Source organism: Ambystoma mexicanum, chromosome 11, assembly GCF_040938575.1.
Source record: "Ambystoma mexicanum isolate Mex_15411 chromosome 11, UKY_AmexF1_1, whole genome shotgun sequence".
Classification (NCBI taxonomy): Eukaryota; Metazoa; Chordata; class Amphibia; order Caudata; family Ambystomatidae; genus Ambystoma; species Ambystoma mexicanum.
The window spans coordinates 607,022,784-607,037,048 of record NC_090934.1 but is presented as its reverse complement, the minus strand read 5'-3'; the positions used below and the strand labels follow the sequence as shown (position 1 = coordinate 607,037,048).

The following is a 14,265-nucleotide window of genomic DNA, read 5'->3' as shown; positions in this document are numbered from 1 at the left end:
TTGTTAGAATAACATGCCACTGGACAAGCGGTTTCCTGTCGTCTTCTTTGCATATGCTGGCATTGGAGAGTAACATCTTCTTCTACAGATTATTAATGACCAGTTTAAAAGAGTGCCTCTTGTTAGCTTCAAGAGCCCTTCATGGGTTTTATAGTGTGCAACAAAAGAAGACTCAACTTTTAAAAATGCAACAATGCTCCCCAAAATGGAGGTCATCAACACAGCCTATCTACCTTCCTGGGGTATCATAAATAAATGAAATGCTCGTGGCATCCCCTAAGGACCCACGTGCTATCAAGTCTGTTACTTCATCCCGGATATCAAATCCATCCATTGACGGTCTCTGCTGTGGATTTAAGATCACACAATCAGGTCACTGTTGGGTGGCCACAAGTACATGACACACCTGCAACCACTGACTAGCATTAGTGGTGCACAGGTGTTATTTTCTGATTGTTAGAATTAGAGTACTGTTAAAAAGGGCCTTCAAAGATGTATGTTCTCCTATGTTGAAAATATCATGCCAAAGAGGACCAAGTCATGCACATTAAAATAGCATCGCAAAAAAGAGAAAGTTTCTATGTCCCTGTTTATTCATGCACCATGCAATGTACATTTCCATTTGGTGTTTTTGAGAACACAAAAGTAATTCCTTAGTTTTGCACCCTACACACAGAACTAGAATTGCACCCTATGATAATATGGGTGTTCGCACAACTCTTTAACTAGAAATATTTGCAGGTCAACGACTGTGGATTAAAAGGCATGTTGTTCTCTCTTTGCGGGCGATTCCCAATAACATATTCGTCTTACTTGAAATACTCTTCACTTCCGCTGACAAAGGTTTTGTTGGCTTGGCTGGTGAAATTAACCATCGTCAAGTTAGGGTATTCAGCCATACAGAATGTGCTGTTCTTGATCAGAATTCGCGGGTGATCGACAATTATGCATGAATCTGTTAAAAGAAGACTTGACATGAAATGAAGGATATACTTGATGTTGTCCTGGACTCATGGGGTCATTCTATCAGCAATTAATCGAAACCAAAATCAAGTCATCATTTCACAAGAAAGTTGCATTAACATGTTAAGGCAGAAACAATGTTGGCAGAAAGTCAGTCAGTGGATTTAAGAAAGGTAATCTGGCTTGTGATTACGAACAATAAAAATAACTGGTCACATTTCGGCTTCACTCAACGAAGCAAAGAGTACAATCTTATCAGGTTCGTGATCCAGCCACAAGGCCATGCATGAGGAGTATTTACAAATAATGAATTTCAGTCCACGTTGTTTGGATAGTTCTTGCTCATTCAGCAAAACCCAACTAGATGTTGGGTGAATTATTGAGCCCAACCTTATGACACATTCTATCAGAGAACTGCATGGCAAATTCATGGAGCTGTGTCAACTCACCTCATAGGACATTTTACCATATTCTACAACTGCATCTTTAATGGGGAGGTCAGAGCACCACCCTACCACACCACCCTCCTTACTGCCCAACTCCCACAATGTCACTATTTCACTCACTATCCACCCCCAACTACCACGATAAAAAGCAGTCAAATGTCCCACAACCAAAGGTGGAGAAAGGGCTGCAGTGAAATAGGGGTGATACCAAATTAATACAAACTCTGCCCTTTCATTGGACAATATTGTGAGATTTGTTGCATGGCTTTTGTGAGTTGCAGGATAAGTTTATATGGAGTTTCAACTTTTAATGAACATAACTTTCTTTAATAATCAATACGTCACCTGTGCATCGCAGACATAACCAGAGGCGGAGATGCTGCAGGGCCTCGGCGGACAAGGGCCACTCAGCAGCACTGTGTGGGCATTTACAGATGTTAATGTCACTGCGGTGGCCCAACTACATGAGCTTCAGGCCCCACTTGCTAGACAATCCTGGCTACGCCTCTGTATTTAACTACTTTTACTTTGTTACAAGAGAGTCAAACGTGTCTGCTAAATGTGATGAAATGCACAAGAGTAGATTTTAATCTGGTTTAATCATGTTAACCAAAAAGTCCAGTAAAGTATCTCACAAAAGCATCTGTTTTAAGCATACATTTTTCTAAATTTCCTTCAAAAAGGTGTTGTGTGTAAATGTGCTAAAAAAGATTTTGTTGGAGATTACATAGTTTCCAAGTTTCCCCATTCAATGCGTGACACCTCGAGCCTGTCGTGGGTTTTCCTAGTGCAACCTGGGACATGTAGGCCAACATTTACATTTACAATCGGAAAAACAAAACTCTAAGTGTTGGCAAGTGGGCCTTCGGGGGAACAGGAAACTGCCATATCTGGCCCAGTTGCGGGCAGCTGGTGCGGTGGCCTTCATGAGCATGACAGAATAAAGAAAGGCCACCCAGAACACGCAGACCCCACACCCGCCGACCTGCTGCTATCGCTGCCACCCTGAAAACAAATACAGCAAGGGGTTTATCTATGGCAGCACCAGCTCTGCTTCTGACGCATAAGTAATTCGGCCAAGGATCAAGCCAGCTGCAGAGCAGAGGATGGGCCACCCTCAGTTGCATAGGACATTCTCTTATGCAAATGAGTGGCATCAGGAGAGAGGATTGAATACGTAGTGGTACACTAATGCATGTTATGCAATAAGACCCCAGCATGGGCCTATCGAGAATACAGTAAATAACTACTATATCATTTTTGGTATTGGAGTGCTTAACACAACAAATGGAAAAATCATTGAAAATGTTTTCCCATGAAAAACACATAGCTTCAAAATGCTATGCAGAGTGATATATACGAGTGGGAATAAGACAGCCATTTTAAATATACCTTCCCAGTAACTAACTATGATGGCTGAACACCAACACACATAGAATTGCAGAGTGTAGCTATCAAGAGGCGGGATTTATTCTACAGAGGGGTTCCAAGTCACATCTGATAGAAACAAAAGAGTTGGCTAGAATGGTATTTCGAACGCTGAAGAGGAATGTACGTAATTGTTAATACGTGCCCATCTGCAATTTGACATTGTGTAGGCCCCCATCACTCTCTTATTTCCCTTTTCTACTAGCTAAGTGGGTAGAGATAAGAGAAACAAAAGTGATGGACAATAAATGACGTATATCCTGCCAACCTCTCCCAACTCTCCCTTGGTCCCCTCCCAAAATCAAGAAAACACTAGGGTTCCTGCCACTCTCCACCACCTCCCCCAGTTTCTCCTCCCCTACTCTTCCATTGTGGCATTTTTTTCTGCCAGCTCTGGAGCAGTGTGCCGGTCAATGTGACGGGCACCCTGATCAAGCACTGCCAGGAAGCAAGTCCATGCCCAACAGCTGACCTACGACACCGACGGGCTAACAAGTGAGTCCATCTTTGCTAGGATGACCAGACATTCTGGTTTGCCGGGACTGTCCCAGAATTTCACCCTCTGTCACCCAGTCCACAAGAGTTTCTTTTTTAAATCCCCAAAACCTATCCCAGTTCTGGGGAGAAGGAGGATGACACCAAGTCCCACCTATGCAATGAAATCTCTACTGCTCTGCAGGAGTAAAGGGATGAGTAATTTGCGAAAGTCCCTACTCGGCCCCACACTAATTCTAAACAAGCAGCAATTCCAATCACAAAGGAGAAACAGGCACAGCCCCACAGGTGTACCTCCTTCGTAGTTTATGGTAGGGCAGGTTGAGTACAGGCTATATTCTTCAGGAGGGGTGTGAGCTAGTACAGAAGCAATCCAAACAACAATAGTACAGCATACCAAAATAAAAGAAGGTCCAACCAAGTTTCTATAAAAAATAGGATCTTTAATTAAAGTAACAAAAATGCATGCAACTAATAACATTACTGGCCCACCCCTGCAAAGGAAAACACAGAGAAAGCAGACTTTAAATTAAATTGGCACCCGAGGTTGCCAGACAGGGATGCTCAGGCAAAGATGTCAGCAGCTAAATGTCAAAGTTGATGAATATATGTCTTTCAAAATGTAGAGAAGGTGGCTTCAACCTTACTGCAGTACTTTAAGGTAGAGCAGGGGGACAGGACTTTCTGTGCTTGACAGTGTTAAGCCAAGATGTCCAGTGTAAGTGCCAGGCTGGGGTTGAGTCAGGGAGTGTTAACAATGGGTTCCAAAAATGTCATGTTGTTTGGCAACGAAAATTAGTCAGCAGAGCTAGAAGACTAAACAAACTTGAGCGTGGAAAAGCAGGGATTTGCTTTAGCAACAACCGGGCTCAACTGGCTCAACAGAACATCATGGTAGTGAAGCAGAAACAACTTGGAGCTCGAAGAGGCTGGTAACTAGGCAAGGTGGGGATGCTAGAAGACTCAGGCCCCGATTCTTAAGTGGGTCCTAATTACCGAAAATCTCGTAGAAAGTGGTAACAACATTTTTTGGTAATTAACACCTATTCTGCAGGTGGAGCATTCTTCTGAAGTCAGTATGAATGTGCCACTTTCGGAATATATGTGGTGGTTGCTAGGATGGGTGGGAAACCAACCTAGCAACTGCCGCATTCGTAACCTGCCACTTAAGACAGGTATTCTTGTGGCACTCCTCCACTTTTAAATGTGGGCTAAAGTGGCGCACGTATACAGTACCATTTTGGTGCGTATTGTGGAGGAGTGCCACAGAAAGGCGGTACACCTTCTTATTAATTCATACAATTGTGCCTGTGTGCCTATGCCCTTCTGCCTTTCTATACCTTACTATATCCTTTCTCTTTAATTGATTTCCTCGCTTTTTGGTAAATTCGAATCCTGGTGGGGTTTTAACAACTCTACAACCCCATTCTGCCTTGTGTTTCTGTGCTTTTTGGAAATCAGAATCCTGATGTGTTTTTAACAACTCTTGACCCCCACAAGGCAGGTTCAAAATGTATTAAACTATGAAGGGGTCTCAGCAGGACTTTCGTAAAATAACGAAAGTGCTGCCGAGATTTCTGCATGCGCCTGTTGTGCCCAAAAACAGGTGCAATGACGATGGTGCACTGTCGTGCACTACGAGGACACCCCGGAGCCTGGGCGACCTCATTTGGTGCAGCGATTCATGCTCTTTAGCACGCTCACTGCGCCAGCTTGAGAATCAAGCCCTCAGAAGGTCTCATATGCACACACAGTGGAGCTTTGGCGTCAACCGAAACTCAGAGATGTGGAGGCTTTTGAACATCAAGGTTGAACATGACTCTGGTCAGTCCCTTGCAGCAGCTTGGATTGCGTTGAAGGATCTCAAACCGGCATCAAGGCAGTTTGAAGATGCAGGGAAAGCCAGGGTTAGCTTCCTTGGTTGCTTGGATGCTGAAAGACCCCGTCCTTGATTTCTTCTGAACTTCCCAACAAGGAATGTTTGCATAAAGTACTTACATTGTTCTCTCACCTCCAGTGAGCAGTGTCCTGGTTACCAATATCTCAGTTGCAGTAGGCTTTGTCAAGGCACTTAGTTATCCCAAATACACCCTGTAGATGGATAGGGAAGGTTTCAAACTCTCAGGAAGAGTTCTTTGGAGTGGGCCCTACCCCCAAACAGGTTCCAGTGAATTCCTCAAGCCATGTTCAAAGATCAATGAACTAAGAGGAGTGATCCCCCTAAAATAGACAAAATGCAACATTGAATAGGTCCAGGGCAAGTTTGTTGTCAAGGGTTGAAAACAGGCGGTTGTTACAAATGTCCTTTGTCTTCTGATGTCATACTGAAAGTGCTTTGTCTGCAGGAAGTGTAGAGGTGGACACAAAGTTTGGGAACCATAGCAAAATCCAAAATGGTAAAACTCTTCTGTGAACTGAAGATCTCTCCTGGGCCACATAAAACCCACCCCCTAGCTACATTAAAAAAGACTCCAGTTATCAGTACCATGATGAGAGACGGGCATTGTAATTTCAGGGCTGCCTTTGACATACCAGTTCCCTGCTGAACTCCAGGATTGTTTCCTATTCCCTGGGGATGAGATAAGCCTTCCGAGGGGATCAAGGGAAAGGCTTCTTGGATGGGCCAAAAAGGTTGTTCTGGGTACAGTCTACCCAGATAGCCTGTTATAAACCAGGCCCTGTAAATAGTTAGCTACTGTTTACATGCATAACAATAAAATAACATGAAATGCTTGTGGTTGTATAATTGTGTAATCTCAGCAGCCACCATCTCAAAACAAGACTTGGCTTATATTTAGTTTTTATCAACTGCCACCAGACTTCTGAGGTACACAACTATGATATTTAAAACCAGAGGTGCATACAATTAAAATTCAATCTCTATCTGACCTTTGAACCTGCCCTGATGCCACTACAGGGCCACTACTGGGGATGTCAGTAGATGGTCACAGCTGGGTACATGATTTCATTTTTAGCATGGAAAAATGAACATTAGCTCCCAATGTTCTCGCAAAATCCCATCTTCCTTTCTTTACTGTGCTAATCCATAGACAACAATTCATTTTCAAGAAGTACTAACAGCAACAAATGTCCTTGGAACAAGCTCCTCACTAAATCAAATAGCTAAACATGAATTGCATGAAACATTAGGTGAAGCACAGGTTCTGCTGCATTGTAGAATATCCCCATTTTGAAAGTTTTCTTTCAAATATTTAATTCCTGTCAGTAGCAATTACCACCAACATTACCACCGGCACTAGCAATGTGCCACCTCTCACAAAGTGGAGCAGGTTCAACATCAGATGGACAGAGCTTTATAAATTGCATTAACAACATTGGGAAAAATTGAATAAAAACTTGAAGGGACTTCCAGTATCCTTGATAGACTTCCCTTTCTAACACTGGAAATCAACATGGTGGTTTCTCATGAGCAAAGGCAGGTATTCAAAAACAGGATTGTTTTGACTTCCCTTTAAGCAGCATGTTTCTAGGTATTGTATCTGGAGATCCCTTCCTGTGATATTTAGACACTTTCTAATCACTCACAGGCTTGCGTGGCCATGCACTTCTTTCTTGGTGCTTTATTCTAGAGATGTAAGTCCTTCGCTTAGCATACTCAACTCCTGGGAGAGCCTTCGCCTTGCTGTAAGGGACCCAAGAACATTTTCATGTGAGGCATCGACAGCAGTAGAAGTTTAGGGCTAGATGATAGTGGGATGTGTACCAGTGCTTCCACCAGGGGAATGGCTAGCTGAGCTTCTCTGTAGATTTGGTCTAGGTGCCTTCTACTCCTCCCTGTTTTAGAGCCCCGACTCCAATCCCCAACAACCCATCCTCGCCTGCCTTTATGATGAGTCACAAGGGTCTTGTGCAAAAGGGGGCTTTTCTTTCACCTCCTGCTCTCTCATATCTCTTTACTTCTTCATGTGCTCACACCTCCACCCTTTGTCCTGTTACATCCCTCAGTCTTTGGGTGTATCTGCTCCTCCCTTCTCCTCCATCCTCCTCTTTGATATCCCTCTTCTCCTCCAGAACCCCTCTCTTGACCTCCTCCTTAGCACACTCTTCCGGCTCTTGGCTGCATTTGTCACCAATGCCTTCCTGGTGTTCCTCCTCTCCCTCACCTTCTACCCCAGCCTGCTACTTCATACAGTCCTCCGTCTCTCTTTCCAATATCAACTCCAGCCTCCTCCATAACACACTTCTTCACATCTCCCTTGTCACATCCAGCATCCTACTCATCACATTCCTTCACATCTTACCTTGATGTCACGTCCAACCTCCTCTGTACTTCTTAGTCCTTCTCCTCCTTTAGATCTCTCCCCAACCACCTCACTTCTTCGATTTCCCCTTACCACCTTCTTATCCAGGCTCTGCCTCCCTCTGTCTGCCTCTCTCTCACGCTCTCTCTCTCTCCCGCTTCTTTCACTCTCTCTCTCTCTCTCTCTCTCTCTCTCTTTCTCTCTCTCTCTCTCTCTCTTTCTATCGCTCTTTATCTTTGGTCACTTCTCTCCAACCGCCTTCTTCCTGCTCTGCCTCATTCTCCTCCTTACCGCCAATATCGTGATGAGGCAGATTGTATGTTTTGACTTTAAGAATACCTTACACAAAGTGTATATTTTGAATCTAGTTCTGCTTTGAATAGAGTGTATGTGTTGACTATAAATATACTTTGAACACAGAGAATATTTTGAATCCAGGTCTATTTTGCAAACAGTGTATATCTTGAATCCAGACCTACTTGGCATACATTGTATGTTTTGATTTTAAATATACTTTACTCACAGTGTATATTTTGAATCTAGATCTATTTTGCAAAGTATTTTTTGACTTTAAGAATATCTTGAACAAGTGTATTCTTTGAATATAGGTCTATTTTGGCACACAGTGCATGTTTGAATCTAGGTCTATTGTTCACAGAGTGTATGCGTTGATTTTAAATATACTCTGAACACAGTATACATTTAGAATATAGGTCTATTTTGCACAAATTGTATGTTTTGACTTTAAGAATACCTTACACACAGTGGATATTTTGAATCTAGGTCTGTTTGAATACAGTGTATGTGCTAACTATAAATATACTTTGCACACAGTGAATATAGGTCTATTTTGCAGGCATTATTTTTTGACTTTAGGAATACCTTGCACACAGTGTATACTTTGACAATAGGTCTATTTTGACACAAGGTGCATGTTTGAATCTACTTATAACTTGCACACAGTGTGTTTTTTAATATAAGTTTCTTTTGCACAGAGTAATATTAAATATACTCCGCACACAGTGAATATTCTGAATCCAAGACTATTTTGCGCAAAGTGTATTTTTTTTACTTTAAGAATACATTGCACACATGGTATATTTTGATTCTGGGAGGATTTCTATTTGGTCTCCCACAGTACCAAACCATGCAGCGCAGTTGATCTTCCAATGCATTGAACAGTTCTGCGTTTTTGGACTCTCACTGTATTGAACTGTACTGCGCCCTCCCCTATATCCCCACTATATTGAACCGTAGTTCACCTTTCATTGGGTCTTCCACTGTAGTGAACTGTACTGCTTCCTTCCTCTGGACTCCCACTGCACTGAACCGTGCTGCACAGTTGATCTCCCACCGTATTGAATCGTGCTGCACTTTTTGGTCTTCCATTGTGTTGAACTGAACAGCTCAACACAGACCAGAAACCAGAATACAGCATAGAGTGTAACCAACCAAACCAACAAAACATAGCCAATGCTAAAACCAGGTAAACCTCTCAGAAACACTCATTCTGGTCAAGGTAAGCAGCACAAACCCTATCAGTGGAGGCCTACACTGCATTTAGGTACATGCAACCATAACGTTTCCCCAAACAGAATAACTCAAAGCTAACCTGGCCACACATAAAACCACCTAGCACACCACGTGAACCGATCGCCAACCCAGATCTAATTAAGGTAAGTAGCACGGACTCTAGCAGTGTTGGACCCACTCAAGAACAGATCAATCCGAAGGATGACACAGGCCTACAACACGAAACAAACAAAAGGGCACTGCAGCAAGGCTTTCGTAATTGTGTACACGGTGTAAATATTACAGCATCACTGTAGATTCACACACAAGAAGATCTCATCCGAAGGACACAAGTGTGAACCCGACAGAAGTCAGCTCTCAACCCCAACCTACATTAACTGAAAAACAAAGCAGAGTTATTGCTGGAACCAAGTAACAACAGTCTCAAAGGGCACGCACCCCTAGAAAACAAGCAACCAACCATAAAAAAACAAATCCAGCGAATTCAAAAGGATACCACAAAACAAGAAAATATCAAGAAAAATACAGGGAGATGCAAGCCTGTAGAAAAGAGGGAAAATAAAGACGCACCACTGGAGATCAGGAAGCAAACTATCCAGAAAGGCATATGCCCCTGGTAACAACAAATAACAAGAAACAACAAACAAACAACCTAACAGAAGGGAAAACCAGGAAGCCTCCAGCACAAGGAAACAGGGAAACCAAAGAAACTCCACTGGGCATCAGGAAATACAATATCCAAGAGGACATGCACACTGGAAACAGCAGAAATACACCACAAACTCAAAAGGAATCCAAGGAAAACTGACACTAGAAGACATCAGCCCCCTCCAGAAATCTACAAGATGAATTCTACAAAAAATATATACAAGTACAACACCGGCATACCACAAAAAACAGAAACAGGAGGGAGATCTTAACGGAGCAAGACAAAAATTACCCACCAGAACTCACAACTCAGAGGAACATAGCAAGGACACCACTAAATGAAATAAGGATACAGACCAAAAAAAGAACAAGCACAGAATACTTTGCTCTGTATCTCTCCACCCACAACCCCAACCCAATAGATAACAGACAACAGGCATACAACCGACTGACAGGAACCCAGCTAAAACAGGATTCCATCTGAACACAAAGCCGAACACATCAAAATGCAACCCTGAGCAACCCGGAAAACATCTCAGAAAAAACCCAGATAAAGGATAAAAATCAGAGGCAAACTTGATTTTGCAACCATCAATACACCCTACATCATCAAAAACTGGAACAAAGCATCAATGCATAACCAAACATAGTATTACTCCTGATCTACAGACCACCTTCTTACAACCCGAACTATGCAACGCAACTCGCTGATGCCTTCCCCAGCCTCTCCATCTACAATGACAACCTACAAGTCTGGTTTGAAAGAGAGAATGAAACCACACGTAATTTGCTGTGTGGCGTTCTTGAAACACTTCATTTAAAGCAAACAGTCAACAGATCAATCCATGATGCTGGACACACCCTGGATGCAATCTTCTGCAGAGAGGGACTCTGTGAATCTGCCCCACCAATACCAATTGTATGGCGTGATCACCACCTGATACTGGTTTCACACCATATGGAAGAAAAACTGGAAAAACATGGACTTGGAACCCTTAACAGAACTGCTGGAATTGACTCAACCAAACCCCAATGAGTTGGAAAGACTGACCCCGGACTCAGCAGAAAAAATATTCAAACCATGGATCACTGAGGCCTTAGACCATCTTGTACCCTCACAACCATTTAAAGCAACAGCAAAAACAATAGCAGCAAGATGGTTCCCAGAAGAGCTGAGACAACTATGAAAAACAACCACAAACTGGAACAAATATGGAGAAACCATTGCAATTAACCAGACAAAATATAATACCAAAGACAACTCAGAATATACAGGTTTTCAGACCTCAAAGCAAAAAATGCATACTACTCCACAAGGATTCTATCGGCAAATAACCCACAGAAGGTACTCTTCAAATTCATCAAACAAATCAAAAATCCCACACTCCGCAATAAAGGCGCCATCCCCTCACAAGCACTATGCGACAACATCACCAGCTACCTTCGAACAAACATAGAAACAATTCTACTGACCATCCAAGTAAACCGCACAACTAGAAACACAACCACAGGACCACCAACAACAAATGACCCACCAATCACAACAATCCTCTAACGGGTCGAACCAATAGACGAAGAATCGTTCTCCGCACTAATAAAGGAAACCAACCTCGCCAGATCCCCTAGCGACCCTTGTCCACCAAGCAACTACAGAGAAATCCTCAAACACAACACCTCAGCAACACACTTCAGCCTGATGATGAATCAATCACTGAACAGAGGAGATGTACCGAAATCTCTCAAATCAGCATAATCCAACCTCTAATTAAAAAGGAAACAGAAAGCGCAGAAGACCCCCAGCAACTATAGATCGATATCCAACCTGCTATACCCAGTGAAAATATTGGAGAAATCTACTCAACTATGTAGAAACAAATGGATTAATCGACCACTCACAAGTCGGCTTCAGACCGAAGAGAGAAACAGAATCAATGCTTCTATCAATATGGGACAACCTAAAAATAAACACAGACAACAATACCATAATTTCACTCATACTTCTAGACATACCAGCAGCATTTGCACAATCAGACACACAACGCTAATTGAAAGCTTGAGTAATATGGTGTAAAAGACTTAAAATGGCTTTATTCCTTGATCACAAAATGAACTGAAAGAACCTACCTGACACCTTTTACATCAGAGGTCTTCAAACTGTGGGGCACTCCCCCCTAGAGGGGCCAGGCCGCATCACAGGGGGCATGAGAGTTGAGCATGAAACTGTCCAAAGCAACCAATGAAAAAGAGTCCTGCAGTTGCAAATGGATATTCATTCCTTTGGTCACAGACTGTTTGAATAGTACCTAATAGGGGGGTTTCTTGTTCAATTTAAGCAAATTGTGATATTTAAAGAACATTTATTCAGCAACAATGGTCAAAACTACTAGCTGCATAGTGAAGTAACTCATCACACTGACCCACATAGGCCAGAAAAGTGGCCCATTTTGACTGGCCCACACTAGCATTTTTGGCATGGGCATTGCCCTATTGCCCTATAGGCCAGTCCGAGCCTGGCGGCTCATCCATAATGGGTGGGGGGGCGTCCATCCAGTGCCCCCCTCACCCATTATGGAGGAGCTAGCCAGTGAAACACTGAGCACTCCTTCAGCACATTTTTCCACCTGAGGGAGTGCTCCTGGTCTGGCTGAACTGTCAAAGGGAAACACTGTTTCACTTTAGCAGTTTAGTTTGGTTCCCCAGCCGCACATGCTCACTGAGCCATGCAAGGCTGCAGGCATTTTACTTTGCCAGCCTTGCATAGCTCATTGGAAATTCTGGCTGGGGCACTGCATGTCTGTATGTGCGAGGGGGAGCTCCTGCACCTCCTTGCACATATGGACAGAGCAGCCTGGAGCAGGGCCTTTCAGCACCCACTCGCAGGCCCCTGCAGAAGGTATGTTTATGTTCATTTATTTTTTATCTCCAGAGATGGTATTTTTTACTGGACATCTATCATAGATGTCCAGCAAACTGTTTGGCTTTTTACCCATTTTTTTAAAAAGTATGCTCTAAAATGCAACATTTTAACCCATGTTGTAAAACAAATTCACGGCGGAAAAACCCTGCGAAACCCCCGTGATTGGTTTGGGCTCCCTCGCTGCGCTCAGTCGCAATGGCATATCTGGTAAAAATATGTATGGCCCTCCACTTAAAACATTCATCAGCCACCACTGGCCCTTGGACGGTGCTGGGAGCAGGATGGTGGAGCCCAGGGACTGTGGTATGAGCAGGATGGGCGGGAGCCATGGGAGAGCCCTGGGTCTGTGATGGGGTGGGGAGAGCACAGGGACTGGGCTAGGAGTGGAATGAGGGAGTCCAGAGACTGTGAGGAGAGAAGGTGGGGGAGCCCAGGGACTATACTGGGAGCAGGGTGCGGTGACAGTGCGCTCTAGTTCAGAGCGATTTGGACTTACTGTCCATTTGGAACTTTTGGGGGGCCCGTCCTGCCCACATTTTGCTCGGGGGGCCCAGGCCTAATAGGTTTGAAGATCACTGCTTTACATCAACCTCCAAAATAGTCTCCTGCAGAGGGCCTTATGAGTCCAGTATCTCCCTTGTCCTTTTCAACTTTTACTTGTCCCCATTGATGAGAATCATCAATTTGGAACCACAGACTGACCCCCTACAAATACGCAGATGATACACAGCTGATTGTCAAGATAGCCACAACTCAAGACCCAAATGACACCCTCAACAAGTGCCATGCAGACATATACAGTTGGATGACAACCAACAATGTCAAATTAAATCCGGCCAAAACAGAAATAATTATCTCCCCTCCAGGGGACTCCACAAGCAACTCATAACTGACCTAGCCACGTGGCATGGGATCATAACTGGAGACATGAAATGTGGTAAAGAACGTGAGAATTCTAATGGACAATGGACTCTCACTGCAACCACAAGTCAACGCTATTACAAAGAAATGCATGTACCTCCGGAGATTAATCAGAGGGATTCTGCCCTATCTATCCTTCCCACATAGAACCCACACAATCATTTCCCTAGTTTTATCAAGAATGAACTATGCAAACAGCTTCAGAACGACACACACAAAATCTCTAGCGCTTCCAAAACACTGCAGCATGAATACAGGTGAGACTAAACAGAAGAGACCACATCAAACCAGGACTAAGAAGCCTACTCTGGCTCCTGGTGAATCATATTCATATTCATATGCAAAGCCCTCTGCATGGCCCACAAATCACTACATAGACAATTTCTCCAGGCCAAAATCAACTGCTATCATCCATCCAGGAAGAGACCTATGATCCAGCGACGAGTTGCAAATCGAAAGGAAACAATACGTAAAAAGGATATTCGGGGGAACAGCATTCTCACGCCTAATTACCAACTTATGGCACACAATGCCAAAGGAAATCAGGACAATAGAGGACCATCTCACATTTAGAAAATGACTGAAACCTTGGTTGTTCAACTCACAATGACCAGCACAATGTTGACACCCCCAATGACACAACAGGTACCAA

The 14,265-nt window shown here is 43.5% G+C and overlaps 1 protein-coding gene across 1 annotated transcript in view; it reads right to left on the bottom strand.

The window, feature by feature from the left end:
• Window positions 1-14,265, bottom strand: part of SLC6A5 (solute carrier family 6 member 5) — a 426,034-nt gene that overhangs the window by 251,606 nt on the left and 160,163 nt on the right. The window contains exon 6 of the mRNA XM_069623483.1: window positions 814-955. Coding sequence (XP_069479584.1) covers window positions 814-955 — 142 coding nt within the window. The remainder of the gene's footprint in view (window positions 1-813; window positions 956-14,265) is intronic.